At 42.9% G+C, this 23,372-nt stretch overlaps 1 protein-coding gene across 1 annotated transcript in view; it reads right to left on the bottom strand.

Moving 5' to 3' along the window:
- Positions 1–2,155: 2,155 nt before the first annotated feature.
- Positions 2,156–23,372, bottom strand: part of Spata6l (spermatogenesis associated 6 like) — a 52,440-nt gene continuing 31,223 nt past the window's right edge. Inside the window, exons 8-13 of the mRNA XM_045141974.1 lie at positions 22,218–22,320; positions 18,983–19,017; positions 17,234–17,403; positions 8,157–8,241; positions 6,811–6,912; positions 2,156–2,202 (exon numbers count right to left, since the gene is read on the bottom strand). Coding sequence (XP_044997909.1) covers positions 6,823–6,912; positions 8,157–8,241; positions 17,234–17,403; positions 18,983–19,017; positions 22,218–22,320 — 483 coding nt within the window. The 3' untranslated portion in view covers positions 2,156–2,202; positions 6,811–6,822. The remainder of the gene's footprint in view (positions 2,203–6,810; positions 6,913–8,156; positions 8,242–17,233; positions 17,404–18,982; positions 19,018–22,217; positions 22,321–23,372) is intronic.

Raw genomic sequence — 23,372 nt, 5'->3', positions numbered from 1 at the left:
GCTTCGGCTTAGAAGGCTCCATTTCCACAAAGGACCCTGCCCCAGACTCTTCTGCAAACTAAGACTCATGATATATGCTTGTAAAATATGGTCCAGGACTTGATCATCTGCAACTGTGGAAGCCAAGAAAGGCATTACAAACTGAAGAAAGACGGGAAGGATTTCTTTTTCAATATGTTTAATGATGCAGAACTTCCCATAGCCATTCAAACCCCATTATAGCACAGAATTATTCACAGTATGACAGACTGCAAAATATCAGCTTAAATAGTTCCTTGATAAATAAATAATTTACACAATAGAATTAGTAGAGCAGAGAGAAAGCATAGTGAGAAATAAAATAAAAATGAGCCTGTAAAACTTTATTATATTAAGTAATTATGCACAAACTGGTTTTAAATGAACATTCAATAGCACAGCACATATTTTAACAATAACTGAGATGAGGTGCAAATTCATAACAGCTGATTTCTTTCCATTCTTTATGCAAATAGACCACTGTGGAGATTGATTACCATAATGTTAACATAAAAGTAGGTTGTTTTTTTTTTTTGTTTTGTTTTGTTTTGTTTTTTGCTTTGCAGAATAATGAAAGGCTGTGCAGTCTCAGGGTGGCCAGGAACTCACAACAATCCTCCTACCTTATGCCTCCCAAGTGCTGGGATTAAAGGCATGTACCACCACACCCAGCAAACTTTTATTTCGGATGGATAATTAAATGTAGTATCAAAATAACAAATTGACAACTGTAGTTTTCCAGGCACCAAGAAAACTTAAAAATACATGTAACGTAGGCTGATGCTCTGCTTCCAAGGTTGAATCCTTGTTGTAATATACCTTTACTCTAAGAGTATCATTCTGTTTTATTGTTTTGTTTTAGTTTTTTTTTCAACTTTAATTTTTAGTTTTGTATTCCTAAGTTACAAAAAAAAAAAAAAAAACCCACAACTTTTGAGGTCATAATAAGAAAAGAAAACCTGGCTCGCATCATAGAACTAGAAGACTTTTAGTATATTGTGCTCATTTATTTAAGATGCTAGATAGCTTTTAAATCAAAGAAATTTATTTGTCACAGTTCAGGAGATCAGGAAGTCCAAAGCCAAGGGACTAGCAAGTTAGGAATCTTTCAACTTCATTGATGGCACCATTTTACTGTATCCTCTTGTGGTGTAAGGGCAAATGAGCTCCCCTGGGCCTGTTTTATAGGCCACAGATCCCATTATGACCCTTATGACCTATTCAGCTCCCCGCAATCTCTACCTCCTGATGCCATCACCTTGGGGTTAGGATTTCAATGATGGATTTTAAGGTGATACATTCAGATCACAGCAAATGTAGTAAAGGAAGGTACCAAGTATAGTATGAAGGTAAGACTTCCCCATGGCCCCTTTCCTACCGTCTTCTTCCTCTTTCTGACCTCTCAAACTGTATAAGCATTGCATAAATCCACTCTGCTAATTAACTTCTGCTCCGTGGAACCTATTAACATAAAGTAGTTCTCTCAGAAAAATACTTGAGGAAGGTTTTGTTTTTAATCTCCATTTATGAAGAATTGCAGAAGGGGAAGAGGATAGGGAACAGAAGCCATTTATTCTACAGTCCAAAGAAACTAGACTCTTCTCTCAAATTTATCATAGAATAATCTTTAAAATGAGATTTGAACTCTCCAAATGTAATGCTGTCCTTAGTTACATTTTAAGTGTGGTGGGGGGGAGTTCATGTCATTCAAGTCTAATAGTTTAAAAAAAAAAAACCACAAACACAATAACTGATTTACCAAAAAGAAAAAAAAAGTCCAACCATTTTTTTCCTAAATGATTTAACAAGTTATTTCCCTAAATATAAACTTTCTTTGGCTCATATAAGATATTTCTGTTATAATTCTAAAAATGTATTTTTCAAGTGGAAAATCACCTACCATATAGCTATTATTAATTTCTACTTCATGAGCAAAATGAACACACAAAGAAAAGAAAACTCAAATTTTCCAGATGACAAGAACCTGTGAGCCCCGAACAGCAAATGCTTTAATCAATAATCCTTACCTTGGGCACAAAAGACTGAGTACAGGGTTTGATTTAAAGGGGGTTAGACACTGGTAACTCAACACATGCAATAAAGAATGCTGTCATTTCTCTACAGATGTGCCATTGTCTCCATGAGTGGGCTCTTCCTCATCCTTCTGTTTCCATTCAATTTCCCCTGTGAACAATCAATACAGCCAGATTTCATGCCATCTTAATACTGGATCCATCTAAGCCTTGGAATTTTTTTTTTTCCCCTTCTGTGCCTATTGCTCTAAATCCCCATAGCAGAATAAGGAAAGGCATTAACCTTTTTGTATAATACCGGGATGCTGATACTCAGAGAACCCACCTCCCAGTGTCATTGTGTGGAGTTAATATGGTCTTCGATTCATAGTGAGTATGCAAAAGGCTGCTGATTGTTGAGTTGAAATGTTAGACGTGCTCCAACCGATTGTATTCTATGGAGCAATTGTTGAGCATGGAAAGGTTCAAGTATAGAATCTGGAAGTCCCACATTACTCCTCCTTAAGGAATTCAGACTCTACTGCTGAGATCTCCACCCTAACTGTGCATCCGAATCTCCTGAAGAACTGTTGTAAAATCATTTATGCTGGGCACCACTTGTCAAGACTGGAATTACACTGGTCTAGAGAGGACCCTGGGTACTGGAAATTCTTCAAGCTTCCCAGGGGATTCTTATACTCATTCAAGGCCAGGAATTTGCCATAAGCCTCGGGTACCTGGTCATTACCCAAGTGCTCTGTTGGTCTCTAATAGAAGCAGGGGCCTTCGGGATGAAGGCAACTGTATCATTGCCCATTACATACATCAGTCCCCCACAAGCCACCAAATGATAACTCTCTCAAAGGCTGGTGCCCAAATGCCTAAAGAGAGAGCTGAATGATAGAACCTAAACCCTAGCAGCTAAGGCTGGTTTGCTTTCAGCATTGGTTGTAACAGAGGTGCAAGGACTCCTGTGGAGGGAAGTGAAATGTCAACTGGCCAGTGGAGATCACTGGTTAGAAGTCAGATCAGGATTAGGGAGATAACTCAATCAATAAAGTGTGTCTCCACAAGAATAAGGGCCTGAGCTTGATTCCCACCACCAACACAACACCCAGGCATGGTGCCATACAATGCGATCTCAGAATTGGAGAAGAGGAGAAAAGATCCCCCCCCTGGGGCTCACTGGCTGGCTAGTGTAGCCGAATCTGTGAGCCCTAGGTTCAGTGAAAACTTTGACTCAATAAATAAGATAGAGGGGCTGGGAAGATGGCTTAGTAGGTAAAAGCCTGTAGGCCCAAGTTCAATTCCCAAGTCACACACAGAAGCCAGACAGTTGAAGTGGTGCAAGCTCTAGTGTTTATTCATACTGATAAGAAGCCCTGGCACACCCATATACACTGCCCCACACATATATGCTAATTAATTAATTAAAAAATAAGGTGGAGGTGCTGGGTGTGGTGGCGCATGCCTTTAATCCCAGCACTTGGGAGGCGGACGTAGAAGGATCGCTTTGAGTTCAAGGCCACCCTGAGACTACATAGTGAATTCCATGTTGCCTGGGCTACAGCAAGACTCTACCTCAAAAAGACAAAAAAAAAAAAAAAAAAAAAGGTGGAGGACTGAAGAGATGGCTTAGTGGTTAAGTGCTTGCCTGTGAAGATCAAGGACCCCGGTTCAAGGCTTGATTCCCCAGGACCCACGTTAGCCAGATGCACAAGGGGCACATGCATCTGGAGTTCAGTTGCAGTGGCTGGAGGCCCTGGCACGCCCATTCACTCTCTCTGCCTCTTTCCCTCTCTCTCTCTGTTACTCTCAAATAAATAAAAACAAACAACATCAACAAAAAAGATGGAGAATGATTGAAAGAGACACTTGATGTCAATCTCTGGCTTCCACATGTATACACATACATGTGCACCCACATACACAGGTATACACACTTGTACACACATACACTTTTATACATACACATACACATACACATCATGCACACACATACGTATGCAAAATAAATAATAAACACTGGAGCCAGACCAGCCACTGTATCACGAACTAAAGGCCAAATGAGCCATCAGAAACCAGCACTTAATTCTTATCCCTTATCATTTTCTTTGCCTATGGTATTTCCTTTTGGCTGTTCCTGAATTTTAGAGAAGACAGGAGGAGGCTACAATCCTTGCTTATGTCTGAGAAAACCCTGACCTGAAGTCTTCAACCACCATCTGTCTGTAAGCATGAGAAAAAGCCTGGCTCCTGCTCCCTCCCAATGATGGTCAGCCCAGGGTGGAATCTGGGAACACCTACAGGCAAGGGTTGGGGTGTTTGATGGGTAGACCTAGTGCACGTGGCCAGTGCCATCTTCCTGCATAGTGGACAAGGGCCTGATTCTGCTCGAGGAGCCCCAGTGTTACAGAGGTGGCTTCGGTAACCTGCAAGTCAATGGATTCTCTGTAGTGTGCACCAAACACAAGCAACCAACTCACACACTCAGAACTCATGGAACTCATGCTGGAGGAATAGTCATGTCTTCTAAGAGAAATAGGCATAACAAGGAGTTCGGTGAGTTCATAGGATTTTTAATGTTTATTTGTGGTTTTGTTTTGCTGATAGTAAAATTTACCATTTTAAAGTCTACGAGGGATAATCTGTTTTTTGGGGGGAGGTATTTGACTCAGTGGTTTTGATTCAAGAACCCCTGACATTTTTGCAGCTAAGAAAGGAATTTTCAATTTGTTTGGTACACCCTGAGACCACTGAGAAGCCAGGGAAGGAAAAGCTGGCCAGAGTGAAAGAGCAGATTGGGAGGAGGGTAGGGACAAAGACCTGTGCTGCCATCAGTGTCTGGAGGACAGGGCCAGGACATGGAATAGGAATGCTCTACTGTGTGCAAGAACTTCCCTCTGGAATTTGCCTCTCAAGTCCAGCTCTCCTCTTATGTCTCCCTCACTCACTTGCTTGGAGCTTACCTGGGTTCACTGAGACATTCATAATAAATGCCTAGTTTGCTCCAGACTAACCAGAGCCATCTCGTTTTCATTTTGTTTCTTGCAGGAGATCTTTCCCTGGTATAGTACTCCAGGATCCCAGCCTCAGTAGGAACCCACAGCTCAACTGGTATTAGTCAAAGGAGAGAATGGAACACTTCTGGGAGGGACCTATGAGCATGTTCCAAACCACTGGTGAGGACTCTTGTTATGTAGGAAATCCACTTTCCAAGACAGAATGTATGTGTGTGTGGGGGGCGGGGAGGTTCTTAACTCTTCTTAGTCTTATATCAGTGTCCCCATGTCAGTTGGTTCAGAAATTTATGAATTTGATTTTACCCACATTAAAACTCAGTGTAACTTGGCATTTGGTAATTACGTGGGCTATGTTCTGTATAATGACCTAATAAAATAGTAAATGACTATTTTCGCAACCTGGGATGAAGTGACCTAGAATCTATCCTTTAACCCACCAAGCAGAATGTTCTAAACTAACAGCCTCTAAGATGCAGGCAATTATGGAGTGGCCCATTCCTCTGTGCTGATGGTGGGGAACCCTGCCAGTCTGGGAACAAGGACATTGAAGACCTAAAGCATGAATGACTCTCAGGCCAGACTTTTAGGAACCTGTCTATGGTGAAAACCTAGCGGGTCACTACATGGTCCTTCACTGTTTGATAGGGCTCTTCGTCAATTTGCCACTGTTGGGTGTGGATCATTGGACGCTGCCCGACTGGACCCTGTGGGAGAGAGGGAAGGGTGGTGTCCGTAGACGTCACCTGAGTGCCTGAGGGCTCTCATGGACACCCTGCTCGGTCTCTCCCCCAGGGTTCTCTTGGCCACACTAGCTATAGGAAGGTAACAAAACCTACTGATTAAGAGCATGATCTCTGTAGCCACACTCACCAGGGCCACAGTCGGCGCCAGCCCTCGCTCGGTACGTAGCCTGGCCTCCCTGTACCTTAGTCTTGCCATCTGAAGAAATGGAAATAATAATCACACTCATCCCATAGGGTCACTGTAAGACTCAGACAGGAATTCGTCTAGTGCATGGCAAGTACTTGGTCAGTCCTTGGCCCTTGGGAATATGAGAGAAGGAAGAGTAGAGGGTGCCATCCGCAAGATGGCAGAGGAGAAGTCCCCCAGCTTCCTCCCCATCCACAGAAATCCAACTTGCAACTACTCATGGGCAAGCCTTGTCCCCAACCTGAATTCTAGACCTGCCTTGTCATCTCCTTCAAGGCAGCAGCCTTACTACAGGGACAAGGGATGTGAGGCAGGAGCAGGCTGAGGGTGGGAAGGTAGGGTCTTATTCAGGACATGCACCCAGTGTGTGTGTGATTGAAAAGTTAAATGGAATTCCTTGCATTGAGCCAAATTCTAGATTTCACTCTAGTAGAGTAGTAGTAGTTTAAGCAAAAATTCTAAGTTGTATCATACTTTATAAAGAAAAACACAGGGTACTAAAGGGCACATATTGGAGGAGAGAGTCACAGACCTGGAGGACACATGGAAGTTACCCAGGTGAGTCAGGATGTGGTCCAGATGGAGAAGGCCCCAAAGCAGGAAAGAGCTTGTGTCAAGAAGCCAGAAGTCTGAGGGTCCCACACACAAAGAGGCAGTGAGGGGCAGGGCCAGGAGAGGGGAGAAAGGACCTCTCTGCCAGTGCTTCACTGAGTGAAGGAAGAGCACATCTCCTCCAACACATTTCCTGGGGACTTTACTGGTAAAAGAGAACTAAGATTGTTTCAGCCAATCAAAAATAAGAAGTAATACTTAACCTGCTTACTTACATGAGATGGGAGTTAAAAATATCTTTGTTTATGCGGTGGGTATCTCATCAGATCATAGCTCTGTCTTTCAGAGATACAACTTCCATTAGAGATGCAATCTTTCTGTAACAAAACACATCTGATAACTGCATTACCCATAATGCAACAGAGATCAATAATCCCCTGATGTGTAACTTTTGGAACATAAGAGGTCTGTGTACACATGTGTGACATACATGCATGTGTAATCCCCTCCCTCTCTTCATTTTAAGGCGAGTCCTTTCCTTTAGATTGGAAACTCAAACAATGCTTGTCAGAGAGGAAACAGAGAAATTCACTACTCCTCTGGGTACGGTGAACAGTAGTAAGTGCCATCCTGCAAATCTAGAATATGCCAGTGTCTAAAGCTCTAGGTGACTGACTCATAGCCTGGTTAACTCCAAATTCTGAGGGAAATGTTAATTTTCCAGTTGAATTCTTTTGAATTTGGCTCAAGGTATGGAGGGCTTTGTCTATAGTAGACACAAACTACCAAGTCTATCTACCAGAATTCATAAACATTTCCTCTTTCTGCACAAAAAGTCAAGGAGCTAGCTGGGCATGGTGGCGCACACCTTTAATCCCAGCATTCTGGAGGCAGAGGTAGAAGGATTGCCATGAGTTCGAGGCCACCCTGAGACTCCATAGTGAATTCCAGGTCAGCCTGGGCTAAAGTGAGACCCTACCTCGAAAAACCAAAAAAAAAAAAAAAGTCAAGGAGCTGGGCTGGAGAGATGGCTTAGCAGTTAAGGCACTTGCCTGCAAAGCCTAAGGACCCATGTTCAATTCTCCAGGTCCCACATAAGCCAGATGCACAAAGGTGAGACAGGCGCAAGGTCACATATGCCCACTAGGTGGTGCAAGTGCATGGAGTTTGACTGTAGTGGCTGAGGCCCTTTCATTCTGTCTCTCACAAAAAAAAAAAATTAAAATAAAATAAAAATAAAACAGAAATTTAAAAAAAAATCAAAGCGCCAAGACCACCTTCTACAGCTTACAGAGGAAGGGTATATGATGAAGGGTCAGCAAAACTAGCTTCTCAATTTCTAAGTCCTTGGAAAGGACCCCACCCAAAGCCTCCACCTGATGTTTGCTGTGACAAATTAATTGCTCACATCTAAGCCTCTTAAGTCCCTGTGCCTCTTCCTTGGGGAAGCCTGGCCTGACCCAAACACTCATCCATCCTCCCAATAGACTCAGGACCTCCTGAACTCTTCCTTGATAGTGTCACAATTTTACACTTATTTCTATGGTCCCTTGGTTACTGTTCCTTCCTTCACTGGGCTGTAAGTTTCAGTTCCTGTTCCCATATTTCCCAGAAACCCTACCCTTGGGTGAGCTCTGTGCGTTGTCAGAAGGCTGCAAATCTTTTCATGAATCTTCTGCCACGTGTATGGAGAATGAAGACGGAACCTGCCCAACAGAGGAAATGGAATGGAGCATGATGCAGCTACTAAAAAGTACAATGATGTCCAGTACCTTATACTGTGGGTTAGTACTGAAAACTTAACCACAAGCCAAAATATCAACATGCACAACAGTACACATAGGATTATTCCTGTGCCTTCATCAAACCTACATAGAAGCAAAATGCTAGGAATACAAACACCCAAGATGTTAAAAATGGGTTATATTTGAGTGTGCACCTATGAGTAATTCTTCCTTGGACTTCAATGTGTTTTTATGCTATTTCTCCAATCCTGCTCTTCCACTAAAATTTGTAATCCTCAAATTTTTCCTAAAACTTTAATCTCAGTTATTTTCTACCACAAGGACTTCATCTTGCATCTCATTTACTTTAGGCCGTTCAGACCCCAGACTTAAGCACAAGCTCAATGGTGTCTTGCAGTTCCTCATAAACAAAGCATTTTCTTTCGTCCACAGGCATTTGCCAACCCTGCTCCCTCTGTGCAGAATGCTGCCGTCTTCCCTCCCAAGTCCATAGACTTGTTAACGCCTAACCACCCTTCAGGGGTCAGTTCAATGCTGCGTTTTTTTTTTTTTTAATATTTTTTTTTAATTTTTATTAACAATTTCCATGATTATAAAATATATCCCATGGTAATTCCCTCCCTCCCCACCCCCACACTTTCCCATTTGAAATTCCATTCTCCATCATATTACCTCCCCATTACAATCATTGTAATTACATATATACAATATCAACCTATTAAGTATCCTCCTCCCTTCCTTTCTCTACCCTTTATGTCTCCTTTTTAACTTGCTGGCCTCTGCTACTAAGTATTTTCATTCTCACGCAGAAGCCCAGTCATCAATGCTGCGTTTTTATGAAGTCCTTCCCGATACCCCTCCGGTAGAGGAGGTCAGCCACCCAGCCATGCCCCCGGAGTCCATTTAGCCCCACCATGTTCATGCCACAGCTGCCAGGAGACGCTGTGCTGTGTGGTAGTGTCTGTCTCTGCCCTACACTGCAACTTGGACTGAGGCTCTGGTTAGCAGTTCGTCCTACAGCTGGGCATGGTGGCGCACACCTGCAATCACAGCACTGGGGAGACCGAGGTGGAAAAGGTCACAAGTTTAAGGCTAGCCTGGACTACATAGCATGACCCTATCCAAAAAAACGGGGGGGTCTGGAGAGATGGCTCAGAGGCTAAAGGCACGAAGCCTGACAGCCTGGATTTAATTCTTCAGTACCCATGTAAAGCTAAACACACAAAGTGGCACATGTATCTAAAATTTGTTTACAACAGCAGGAAGCCCTGATGCACCCATGCTCACTCACTCTCTCTCTCTCTCTCTCTCTAATAAAAAAAAAAAAACTAAGTAAATAAAAATATTTTTTTTTCAGGAATAATCTCACTCTAGCCCTGGCTGACCTGGAACTCACTCCGTAACCTCAGGCTAGCCTCAAATTCTTGGCGATCCCCTACCTCAGCCTCCTAAGTGCTGCGATTAAAGGCATGCGCCACCACACGCAGATACAAATAAAAATAGTAAAAAAAAAAAAACAAAAAAAAAACCTCAACCTCATCCCAGTGAATAATAGGTACTGAAAACCACAGTAGTATTTAAAAAGTACTGCTTGAGCAGTGAACTCATCCATTCATTCATATTTGGGGTAAAGGTGGGTAACACACATACCAATTTTATAATGAAAAGTACAGACATGCTTTCTTAAAATATCCAAAGAATTTTTGTAGTTCAGATGAAATAATTGTCTTCTATCAATATATAATAAACACTAGAAATGGCACAAGCATTTGGAATGTTAACAGGGGGTCAACATCTAGCACTAATAAAAAATTGTCCATCTTGGGATTAATGGAGCATGACGTGGTTGTTATGACCACTGTGCTAATGACCCTGTGCAGCTGCCCCTCTGCATGGCTCTATTGCCGTCATCCTCTCGTCAACTTCTCTCTGTAACAAGCATGTCTCACCGGTCTCCAGGGAGATAAGACCCAGGGTAGAATTGACTGCACCCAGAAAAACAACTATCAGCAAATAAGAGCACCCCCTCCCAAAAGCACTGCTGTGCTTAAGAAAAAAATCACATATATCACTTCTGTTCTCCACTAAGGGAAAAAATAGCAATGTTTTGAAGAGAGATATATATATGGATAATATAGATATAATATATATATATACATATATATATACATATATATCTTAGATACTATAAAAACTAGCATTTAAAAATAGCCACCAGCTAGACTCACATGCTTTTTAAAAATATTTTATTTATTTATTTGCAAGCAGAGAGAGGGAGGAAAAGAGAAAGAATGGGCACACCAGGACCTCCAGCCACCACAAAGGAACTCCAGATGCATGTGCCACTTTGTGTATCCAGCTTCACACGGATACTGGGAAATCAAACCCAGGCCATCAGGCTCTGCAGGCAAGCACCTTAACTGCTGAGCCATCTCCCTAGCCCCACACATGCTTTTTCATAGCAATTAAAAAAGACTGGACTAGCCAGGCATGGTGGCACAGGCCTTTAATCCCAGCACTCAGGAGTCAGAGGCAAGAGGATCACTGTGAGTTTAAGGCCACCTTAAGCCTACAAAGTGAATTCCAAGTCAGCCTGAGCTAGAGTGAGACCCTACCTCGAAAAACAAAAACAAACAAAAGATTGCACTGGGTGTGGTGGTGCACGCCTTTAATCCCAGCACTTGGGAGGCAAAGATAGGAGGATTACCATGAGTTTAAGGCCACCCTGAAACTACATAGCGAATTCCAAGTCAGCCTGTGCTAGAGCAAGACCATATCTCAAAAACCATATACAGGGGCTGAAGAAATGGCTTAGCGGTTAAGGTGTTTGCCTATGATGCCTAAGGACCCTGGTTCAATACCCAGGGCCCACGTAAGCCAGATTCACGGGGAGAGGGGCATACTTCTGTAGTTTGTCTGCAGTGGCTAGAGGCCCCTGGCATACCTATTCTCATCATCTCTAGCTGCCTCTCTCTCTCGCTCTCAAATAAATAAATAAATGTGGAAGCTTATTTTAAAAAATCATATGGCAGTGCCTACAGTTGCATGAAATGTCACATCAATTCACACATTCATATGTAATATAAATGTGTACATGTGCATGCCCATACAATCTCTCCTACATGTGAGAATCCATTCAGAATGCTAAGCCAACACTAAGAAGAGCTGGGTCTGTATACAGGCCCACACATGGATGGAAGAGTGAGGATGAGGGGAGAAGACATGAAGCGCTGCCCATGTGAGCCAGGAAGCAGGAGTGCTTCTCGCTCCTTTGAGATTACCACTAATCTCCCTGGAGGTTAAGGGACTTTGCACGTCTTCCACTGAAACCCTGGGCTGAATACAGAATGGCAGAAAATCTTTGCCAACTATAGAATCAGACAGGAATCTGACATCTAAAATATGCAAAGAGCTACAAAACTTAGTACCCAAGAAGCTGGGCGTGGTAGCACACGCCTTTAATCCCAGCACTTGGGAGGCAGAGGTAGGAGGATCACATGAGTTCGAGGCCACCCTGAGGCTACATAGTGAATTCCAGGTCAGCCTGGGCTAGAGTGAGACCCAACCGCAATAAAACAAAAAATAAAACACAAAAAAATTATCACCCCAAACCCAATTCTTCCAATCAATGAATGAGTTGAACTGAATGCAGTTCTCAAAATAAGAAACACAAATGAACAATAACTTCTTGAGTAAGTGTTCAACATTCTTAGACATTGGGGAAATACAAATTAAATCCACTCTGAGACTGCATCTCTTGTCAGAATGGTGATCATCAAGAAAATAAATTCTAGGGGCTGGAGAGATTGCCTAGTGGTTAAGGTACTTGCCTGCAAAACTAAAGGACCTTGGTTCGATTCCCCAGGACCCTTTGGAGTTCATTTGCAGTAGCTGGAAACCCTGGTGTGCCCATTCTCTTTCTTTCTCTCTTTCTCTTTCCCTCTCTCAAATAAATAAATAAAATAAAGAGATACAATTATTTGTTTATTTTTGTTTATTTATTTATGAGCTACAGACAGAGAAAGAGGCAGAAACCAGGGTCCTTAGGCATCCAGCCCTCTTTTCTTTTTTTTTAAAGAATTATATCCCTTGGGGCTGGAGAGATGGCTTAGCAGTTAAGCGCTTGCCTGTGATGCCTAAGGACCCTGGTTCGAGGCTCGATTCTCTAGGACCCACGTTAGCCAGATGCACAAGGGGGTTCACACGTCTGGAGTTTGTTTGCAGTGGCTGGAAGCCCTGGCGCGCCCATTCTCTCTCTCTCTCTCTGCCTCTTTCTCTTTCTGTCACTCTCAAATAAATAAATAAAAATGAAAAAAAATTTAAAAAAAAAAAGAAAAGGAATTCTGGTCAGGGCTTGGGGAAAGAAGAACCTTCATACGCTGCTGGAAGGAGTGTAAACTGGTGCAGCCACTGTGGAAATTGGTTACAGAGTTTCCTCAGAAAAGCTAAAAATAGAAATACCATTTGATCCAGCTACATAACTCCTGGGTACATACCCAAAGGACCCTAAGTTAATATAGCACAGAGATACTTGTGCTGTTTAGTGCTGTACTATTCACAGTAGCCAGGAAATGGAACCAGCCTAGATGCTCATCAACAGGTGAGTGGATAAAGAATATGTGATACATATACCCATGGGAATTTACTGCAGCCACAAATAAAATAAAATAAAATTATGACATTTACATGAAAACTGATAGAACTGGAAATCATTGTGCTTAGTGAAGTAAGTTAGTCAGAATGATAAATACCCCAAATTTTCTCTCATGTCCAGATATTAAATTTTAACTTGTGTCTGTAGGGGAGGGTACAGGTCATGATACTAGAAAGGAGAACATGAGAAGGGAAGAAGAGATCTTAAAAGAAAAGGGAAGGGAGCTGGGCATGGTGGCGCACACCTTCAATCCCAGCACTCAGGAGGCAGAAGTAGGAGGATCACCGTGTGTTTGAGGCCAGCCTGAGACTACATAGTGAATTCCAGGTCAGCTCTGAGCTAGAGCGAGACCCTATTTTGAAGAAAAAAAAAAAAAAAAACAAAAGAAGAAGAAGAAGAAGAAAAGGGAGGGAGAGAAAAAATAGAAGACATTGGTGGCTGGAGAGATAGCTCAGCAGTTAAAGGAGCTCGCTTGCAAAGCCTGCTGGGCTGGGTTTGATTCCACAGTGCACATGTAAAGCCAGATGTACAAAGAGGTGCATGGCATCTGGGGTTCACTTGCAGTTGCAAAGAGGCCTTGATGTGCCCATTCTCTCTTTCTCTCTCTCTCTCTCTCTCTCTCTCTCTCTCTCTCTCTCTCTCTCTCTCCTCTCTTTCTCCTTCCACATGAATAAAAAAAATATTAAATGAACTGGAAGACAGTGGAATACATGTGACATAAAATGTGACATAAAGGCAGAAAGAGCTGCTGGATGGAAGTAGGCAAGCAAGCAGAGGCTAAGTCTGTAGGAAGGGAGAAGGAAGACAAGGATAAGAATAACAAAATGCCATAAAAAAGTCTATTACTCTGTATGCTAACTTGAAAAAGAACATTAAAAAGATCTTGGGCTGGGTGTTGTGGCGCATGCCTGTAATCCCAGCACTCGGGAGGCAGAGGTAAGAGGATCACCAAGAGTTCAAGGCCACCCTAAGACTACATAGTAAATTCCAGGTCAGCCTGAGCCAGAGTGAGACCCTACCTCGAAACACCAAAAAAAAAAAAAAAAAAAAGATCTTGGGGACTAAAAAAAAAGCATTGGTCTTATTTTACCCTGAAAGTTCTTCCCACTCAGGGTTACAACCTTGGTTCTTACTCTTTTAGCATTAAGTTGGCAGAATCTCAGGAGCTGTTTCTCCTGCACCTTTGTGAGCTGGTCACAGAGAAACTGGTCCTGAAGGTCCTGACATGAAAAGAACAGTCACTGAGGAGGGGACAATGTGCTGGTGACCACTAGCGATCCAGTTGCTTGCCTCTGTGCTCATTCTAAAGTCGCGGGGGTGGAAGTCTTCCCAAGCTTATGCAGACATAGCCCTCCTTCAAAACAGCTGTTTTAAAAATATTACCTTTAGGGATAACTCCTGGAGGGAAGGTGACCAGTTTATTTAGCTTACCCAGGATTCACTGCTTTCCCAGAACGCAGAACTCAGGACTAAAGCCAAGACAGGAGAGCCTTTCTGTGGTCACATGATTCTTTGTCATTGTGGACTGTGGCTTTACTTAAATTCATAGTCACTTAGATCAAAAGTTCTCATTTAGACTGACTTTGGGCCTATAATTTGCTATCTTATCTGAAATGGCCAGTGTCCTCCTCTGAAAGTTGCATGTGCCACATCTCCTGTGACAAAACCTTTCCAAGTTCCTTGGTGCTCCCAAGCAAAGCACAAACTCAGCAGAGAGCCCCTAGTTCTTTCAGATCCTGGAGGTCTGGCACTCACTGTACCTCCAAACTCACTGGAATCTGACCGTGCCCCCGCCTCCTTACGTACCAACCCTCCATTAACTCCATCATAAACCAATCTCCTCCCTCAGGACTCACAAGAAAACATGGTTTCCTCTACAAAACTGGACATGTCATTCCCCTCTATTTACCAGGAGCATCTGTATCAATTATAGTTCTCTGCCTTGTAGAAAGCTGTCTGTGGATTTTTAAATTTAATTTTGTGCTCTGCTACAAGTACTTAGGAAGCAAAAGAAATGTGTTAAATATTAACATTTCCATTCCACCATCAGTCTTTTTATATATATTTTATTTTTATTTATTTATTTGAGAGAGAGAAAGAGGCAGAGAGAGAGAATGGGCATACCAGGGCTTCCAGCCACTGCGAATGAACTCCAGATGCATATGCCACCTTGTGCATCTGGCTTACTTGGGTCTTGGGGAATCAAACTGAGGTCCTTTCACTTTGCAGGCAAATGCTTTAACCGCTAAGCCATCTGTCCAGCCCCACCATCAATCTTCTTTTCCCTGAGATTTTCTTTTCTCACATACATTCAACTCCAATCCCAATTGATTTTTGACTCAATAAACATGAAGCAATTCCTACATCAGCCAGAGTTTAGATTCAACATGGCCTGATTCATAAATATACATGTGGGTTGAATGAATGCATAAGCCATCTGGCATGATTAAGGAGAAACAAGGCCTTCCCAGACCTCCCTCCTGCATTAAGCCCCCTCTGCAATGTCTTGCCCTTATATTTGGATTGCACTTCTGCTAAGCGCATACCACAATATCATTCTTAGTGGGGTGGGTTAAGTTTACCTTCTCGTCTAGTATGTGAGTCCCTGGAAAACAGAGAAGTGTCACAATCATGTACATTGCACAAAGTGGCTGTCCAACAAGTACACACTCAATGCAGTGTCAGAAAACCTCACTGTGCTGATTTGAAGTTGTTTGGAGAGATAGGAAACCAGAACACATGGACCAAGCCATGGGCTTCCCCTGATTCTGGCAGCCATGGGCTGAAAAAACAAAATGGATCTTTGAATCTCACAGTCATCTTCAAGATGAGGAAACAAGCCGGGCATGGTGGCGCACGCCTTTAATCCCAACACTCGGGAGGCAGAGGTAGGAGGACTGCCATGAGATCAAGGCCACCCTGAGAAACACTAAAAGTAGATGGCTACTTTTTTAGTCTACCTCAACCTTAAATGTAGTTCCTTTTATATTTTCAGAGCCACTCGGAATTTGGACAAACTTACTGTGTGTCTCTTGTGAGCTGCAATTGTGTGTTCTAGTGTGGGCGCTTTTAGCTATCATTACTAATAATGAAAAGTTTCTTTCAAAAAGAGCTGTGTCAGGCTGGAGAGATGGCTTAGTGGTTAAGCGCTTGCCTGTGAAGCCTAAGGACCCTGGTTCGAGGCTCGGTTCCCTAGGACCCACGTTAGCCAGATGCACAAGGGGGCACATGCATCTGGAGTTCGTTTGCAGTGTCTGGAGGCCCTGGTGCGCCCATTTTCAATGTCTCTCTCTCTCTCTGTCACTCTCAAATAAGTAAATAAATAAAATTTTAAAAAAAAAATCTTTAAAAAAAAAAAGAGCTGTGTCGGCTGGAAAGATTGCTTAGTGGTTAAGCAGTTCCCTGTGAAGCCTAAGGACCCCGGTTCAAGGCTCGATTCTCCAGGACCCATGTTAGCCAGATGCACAAGAGGGCACACGCATCTGGAGTTCATTTGCAGTGGCTGGAAGTTCTGGCACGCCCATTCTCTCTCTCTATCTGCCTCTTTCTCTCTCTGTGTGTCACTCTCAAATAAATTTTTTAAAAAATGAACAAAAAAAAATTTTTTTTTAAGCTGTGTTATGCTATTTTCAGTGGCCCTTCCCTGGAGTGAAGGTGACCCCAGAACTGGTCTGACTGTGTGTCAGGATCCCCAGATGCAGGACTTCCAGGGCTAACCCTGGCAGACCCAGGCAAATCACATTTTACTAAAGACACTATCTGGCAAATAGAGGCCCGGCTCCATCTCTCTGGCCTTCCCTCAGGGATATGCAAATGTGTTTTTATTATTTGTAATAATAATGTAGACAAACCAAGAAACTATGTCTATGGAAATAGAATACATATGTTAATGTTTTGCCTTTGAATATGAGAATATGTCTGATATTTTCCCACTCCTTTTATGTAAAACTTCTAAAATGTCTTCAGTAAACACTTTTATACTTTTGAAACTAAAATTTATAACAGAAAACTTTTTTTGGAGGGGAGAGGCAGTATTGGGAATTAAACCCCAGGGCCTCACAGATAGGTTAGGTACTTGCTCTGGCATTGAGCTACATCCCCAGCTCTACACCAAGAATCCTCGGACGCATCTTCCAGAGGCAATGGAAAAGGCTCAGCACTGACTGGGGGGAGACGTGGAAAGGAACACGACTGTTCACCAGCTGAATAATCCCATAAAACAAAGCGAGGAGGTGCCCAGGCTTTCTTTACATGGAGCACAGCGCACTCTATAGGCAGGAGGCGGTGCTGACTGCTAACCTTTCTCGAAGATCCAGAGGGCTGGGAGATCTGGAGATGGCAAAGGAAGTTTCTCGGTGGAAATCAGTATCCTCCTGGTGACTGGACGAGGGCCTTCCAGACTTGTTTGAACCTAACGGTGCTGGTGACTGACTTCTTAAAACAATCCGTTCATCTGGCTCTTTGATAACCTAAGTGATAACGTGCATTATCCTTCAGTTGCAGTTTGGATTATTTTTTGGCTTTTTGAGGTAGGGTCTCACTCCAGCCCAGGCTGACCTGGAATTCACTATGTAGTCTGAGGGTGGCCTTGAATGTGGCGATCCTCCTACCTCTGCCTCTCGAGTGCTGGGATTAAAGGCGTGCACCACCATGCCCAGCCTTAGTTTGGATTTCTGCTTACTTAGTTTAGGGCTAGGAGCAGGTTAAGACAAGGAAGAGAAATTGGATTAAGATGATAGAATCTACACCCACGGATCCCTGCAAATAAAAGGGACTGCAGCTCAGACACAAAGAGATGAAAGACTCAGGAATCAAGATGAAGTAAAAACAACCAAAAGGTCTTTGCCTTCGGCAATATTAACATAATAAACTTCTGATCTGAACTTTGGTTTCTGAGGACAGGGAATTTTTGGGCCTGGGAAAAATACAAATTTTTAACAAAATATGTAAATGCAATGGCATTAAAAAAAGCATAGGAAGCCAGGTGTGGTGGTGCATCCCAGCATTTGGGAGGCAGAAGTAGGAGGATTGTCATGAGTTCAAGGCCAGCCTGGGACTACAAAGTGAATTCTAGGTCAGCCTGGGCTACAGTGAGACCCCACCTCAAAAAAAAAAAAAAAAAAAACACTTCCTCTGGGCTGGAAAGATAGCTTAGCAGTTAAAGGGCTTGCTTGCAAAGCCAAAGGACCCAGGTTGGATTCACTAGTACCCACGTAAAGCCTGATATACAAGGTGGCACATGCATCCGGAGTTCATTTGCTTGCAGTGGTTAAAGATCCTGGAGTGCTCATTCTCTATTTGCCTCTCACTCTCCCTCTCTCTATCTCTCTCTTAAGTAAATAAATAAAAAATTTTAAGCATAGGGGCTGAAGAGATGGCTCAGCAGTTAAAGGCATTTACTTGCAAACTCTGATGACCTGGATTAGATTGCCCAGTGCCCATGTAAGGCCACATGCACAAAATGGCACTTGTATCTGGAGTTCATTTGCAGTAGCAGGAGGTCCTGATGTGCCCATTCTCTCTCCTCCACATCTCAGCTTGCAAATAAACAAATAAAAATATTTTGCCCTGGCACCACCATTCTCATTCTCTCTTTCTCTCTCCTTGCAAATAAATAACTTTTAAAGATGCATAGTATACTCAATTTTCTTTGCATGGATCTCTAAGTTCTAACATACAAGTTTGAGCCTTCACTTTGACAAACCAATCCAACTTGAAGAAAAAGTGATTTATCATCTCAATGTGCAAAAGTATCCAATTGAAAAAAAAAAAAAAAAACAACAATGCAGGTCATGAGTGATGAAGCAGATATTGGCCTATATAACTGAGGGTACAAATAAAATGAGGGAAGCCTCCCAATGACCCCCAAAGCAGAGTATATACACTGGAGCCTGGCTCCTCATGGAATAAACTTTCCTTGGACTAAAGCAGCCCTGTGCAAGCAGCACTGGCTAGAAATATGTTCTCACCACTCATTGCAGAGAGCACAGTAATTGACATAAGATAGCTGGAAATAAATCATTTTTACAACTGTTATTCTAAAATTACCTTTATGTTGTCTGCAAGACTGTCAAGAGAAGAAACTAAAAGAGAAAGGAACAGGTGTTTGAGTCACTCATGATTACCAGCCACCCTACAACTACTGTTACATTTATTTTATAGCAGTACAAAAACTTTAGGCAATGTACGAGTGATTAAAGAACTTAAGTACTCCCTTGTAAATTATACTATCGTTTCTCAGTCTCCCTTGGGTTGCTGAAATTCTATGAGATTTTCTTCTTTCTGGGGCCCACATTGAGCTTATATTTTCAATAACAGCACAGATGGAAAGGTGATGGTAAAAATAAAAACTGAGGTAAAGCTGAATTTTAAGGCCTTTAAGCAGAGAAAACATTTGCCCAGGTGCCCAGATCCTCAAAGAAAGCAATATGAGCCTAATATAAAAGTCATATACTCTGTCTCTTCAGCCTTTCTCTTCAGTTTCTGTAAAACCCTATTTATTCAGGAGCTCTTAAGTATATTTGTCCAAGGTAAACACAAATGTTAAATTGGCACAATGAATCCATAAAAATCTAGAGAAACACAAGGCAGCAAAAACACCAATCATTACCCCAAATAAGCATGAGATGTAGACCTCCAACCATTAGAGAGTGAAGCAATAGCCTAGCATGTGTAAGGCCCAAGGTTCAATCTTCAGGACAAAAGAGGAAAAGGAGGGCTTGAGAGATGGCTTAGCAGTTAAGGCATTTGCCTGGAAAGCCAAAGGACTCAGGTTCAGTTCCTCAGAACCCACGTAAGGTGATGATGCTAAGGCCACAAGGTGTCTCCAGTATAACTTTGGCTTAGGCAATGTATTTCTCATTCTACCCACAACAACAATAGTAATAAGGCAGAATATAAAGGGATTTTTAAAGTCTCGTGCATATGCATGCATGTGTGTGTCTTTATCCCTGGAAGCTCTCTTCTCTCCCACCACAAGCTGAGCAAGGCCATCTGCAGCTATAGCCACAAACAGGCCCCGAGCACTAGGAACTGCTGGCTACCAGTTTCAGCTTTCACGGATGAACTTCAAACTGCTGTTACATTTACTCCTCGGCTGTTCCCCTGCTTCTCAAAGGGCAGCCCAAGAGCCAGCAGTAGGGGTATCACCAGGAAGCTTGTCAGAAAGCAAGGACCCAGGCTCCTCCCTAGACCCTGAACCCAGATCTGCAGTTCACCAACATCCCCAGGTGATTCCCAAGCATGTTTGAGTTTGAGAAGCACTGCTCTTTCTGCCTCAGGCCTGGGTGAGTAAGTCGACCCCAAAAGGTTGAGCTTAAAAGCTGTAGAATTCCAGCATTCTGAACATCTTCTCTAACTTGTGGGTATGCTAACCACTTGGTGTGGTACCTGCTGTACACACACTTTAACCTCTCTGGAACTTCATTTAGCCACCTGCCAGGATTAAAAAGACAAAAAATGGTAATATGATGGAGAATGGAATTTCAAAGGGGAAAGTGGGAGGGGGGTATTACCATGGGATACTTTTTTTATAACCATGGAAAATGTTAACAAAAATTAAATTAATTAATTGATTTTTAAAAAGACAAAAAGTGGGGGCTAGAGGGGTGGCACAGAGGTTAAGGTGCTTGTCTTCAAAGCTTAAGGATCAGAGTTTAATTCCCTAGTAGCCGTGTAAAGCCAGATGCACAAAGCGGAACTTGCTTCTGGAGTTCATTTGTAGAGACTGGAGGTCCTGGCACATCCATTCTCTCCCTCTCTCCCTCTAATAAATAAGCTATTTTTTAAAAAAAGAAGAAGAAGAAGACAAAAAATGAGCAGGGTGTGGGGGCGCACGCCTTTAATCCCAGCACTTGGGAGGCAGAGATAGGAGGATCACTATGAGTTCATGGCCACTCTGAGACTACATAGTGAATTCCAGGTCAGCCTGAGCTAGAGTGAGAGGCTACCTCAAAAAACAAAAAACAAAAACAACAACAACAAAAAAAAAAAACCCAGAAGACAAAACCAAGAGTGGCTATGGGTGCTAGCGCACTCAAGCCAGTATTGAGCCTGACTGATTGATTTCACTCGAACAGGGAAGGCAGTGCTGCTTTTGTAGTCCACATGGGTGATTTCCAATTTGCAGAATTTAAATTAACTGTCAGAGATGATGAAGCACTTTCTCCCTCCAACCCTACCCTCTGTCCTTGGTCAACTGTCACCCTGCTCTGCTTTAAGGACACTGACCTACTTATCACAGAAGACTGCACTCCTTTAAAAGAACAAACCTTTAAACTTGACACAAGGAATGCTGTTGTCAGGACATCATAAATCCAGTCCTCCCAGGAGGCAAGAGAAGGGGCCACTACCATCCTTCCCTAGCCTAGAAATTGGGGTCAAGTTCAGGAATTGTTGCATGTTGCTGCTGTGACCCTCACCAGTGACAGAGCCACACATGTCAGTCATGTAGTAAAGGCACGGCTGGGGGTGGGGAGAGCTCAGCCCCAGTGGCTATCAATAATGTGTAGTCCTGGATCCTCCCTAAGGCTCCCTTCAGAGCCTTTCAAACTCCACAGTCAACCCTGCTTTTGTAATTATACACAGACACAATCTGTACTTCTCATTCTCATGCTTACCATCCCAACCAAAGCTACCGTGACATGTCATAACATCATCATTCTCACAGCTTTTGTGCTAGAGGACTGTAGTCTTAAGTTTTTTGTTTTAATCCCTAACATGCTAAATATTGAAAGACATTATCCACATCAACACAAGCTCCGGTGGGGCCTCGGTCACATAAAGAACGCACAGTCCTCAATCAAAGCTCCCGGAGCCCTGCCTTAACCTAACCGCTTCAGAGTTGGCTCCCCTCCATGTGATGTGGAATTAGGACAGGAAGTATTAAACCTCCTGATCACCATCAGTCTCCTGCTCATTCCCTTGCAGAAGGAAAAAAAAAAAAAAGGCAAACAAATGGCTTATGTGTTCATTGGCAGGGGTGAGGGGTGTCTTTCAAGGAGTGTCCACCTGGACCAGCTGCTGTCTGCTTTTCCAGGCGGCTAGCAGACGAATGTAGCCACAGCACACTGGGTTAGCACTGCTCTGGGCACAGTCCCTGGCCGCAGAGGGCATCTCCCAAAAGAACAGCATCCTTCCTGCCTCTGCCCTGTGGGGACACCATAGCTGCAGAGACCTTGGGGATCCCGCCCACACTTTCCAGTGGAACCTGTGACTCAGCGTAAAAGGAAGACGCACTGGTTCCCACTGGGAAGTGAACAGGAGTCACAGGAAACTCACGCACCTCTTCTCACTGGAAATGGGAAGTTTGACAATTTAGATTTTCTTCCAAACTTTACTGGATGATGCTCTGGAGTACTTTCACCAAAGGGCTTTGTACTGTCCACCTAAAAGCAAAGGGAAGACCTCAGACTCTGATCAACAGCAGCTGGTATTACCCTCTCCTCTTTGCCCATAAGGGCTTTTGCCCCCCCACCCACAAGGTTGCAAATAAGTTAAATCACAGTCTTGAAGTGTCACTATTATACCAAGAAGAAACTGTTGTCTCCCATCCTCACTGAGGTGAGAACATGAGGATGTGTGCAAGGATGAGCATGAAGAAATAAAGGTGGTCATAATTACATTCTAGAAACTGGAAAGGACAGACTTGGGGCAAGCAAAGCTTTATTTCCCCATGTTTTGAAGCAAGACAGAGTAATCTGCTCCTAAGCAGCATGGGCAGTGCTGGCTTAGGCAGAGTCCGCCCGGAGAACAAGTTGCCACAGGGCGATGCGCTGTCTAGCAGCAACTGCATTCTTTTACTTATGGGGACAGACCACATTTTCCTAAAAAAATAAACTAGACAACATGACCTGCGATCTGCAAACAGGTCAAAATATTTGATAAAGGAACTTTGCTAGAATATCTATAGGGCAAAGTACTTGGACTTTAAATTTTTGTTTATTGTTTTTATTTTGTAAATTTTTCATTTATTTTTATTTTCTCATTTATTTTTATTTATTTATTTGAAAGTGATAGAGAGAGACAGAATGGGTGCCAGGGCCTCCAGCCACTGCAAATGAACTCCAGATGCATGCGCCCCCTTGTGCATCTGGCTAACATGGGTCCTGGGGAATCGAGCCTCGAACCAGAGTCCTTAGGCTTCACAGGCAAGCGTTTGACCACTAAGCCATCTCTTCAGCCCCATTATTTTCAAATTTCAATAAATCAGGTTATAATGTCAGTTTTATTATATTTCAAGAAATAGACATATAAATGTAGTGTTTTTGCAACATCAGTTCCTCTAAATTTTAATGCTTCTACTTAAGGAACATCAGAAAATCTGGCAAATAAAAGGATTATTATGTAACATCACTTATAAAAGAGCTTGGCACATAGTAAAAGCTGTGTGAGAATTTGTTAAATGATAGATCAAGCACACTTTCATTCCCAACGACAT

Source organism: Jaculus jaculus, chromosome 1 (assembly GCF_020740685.1).
Source record: "Jaculus jaculus isolate mJacJac1 chromosome 1, mJacJac1.mat.Y.cur, whole genome shotgun sequence".
Classification (NCBI taxonomy): Eukaryota; Metazoa; Chordata; class Mammalia; order Rodentia; family Dipodidae; genus Jaculus; species Jaculus jaculus.
Note: the sequence above shows the minus strand (reverse complement) of the source record. Positions and strands in the feature narration are given on the sequence as shown.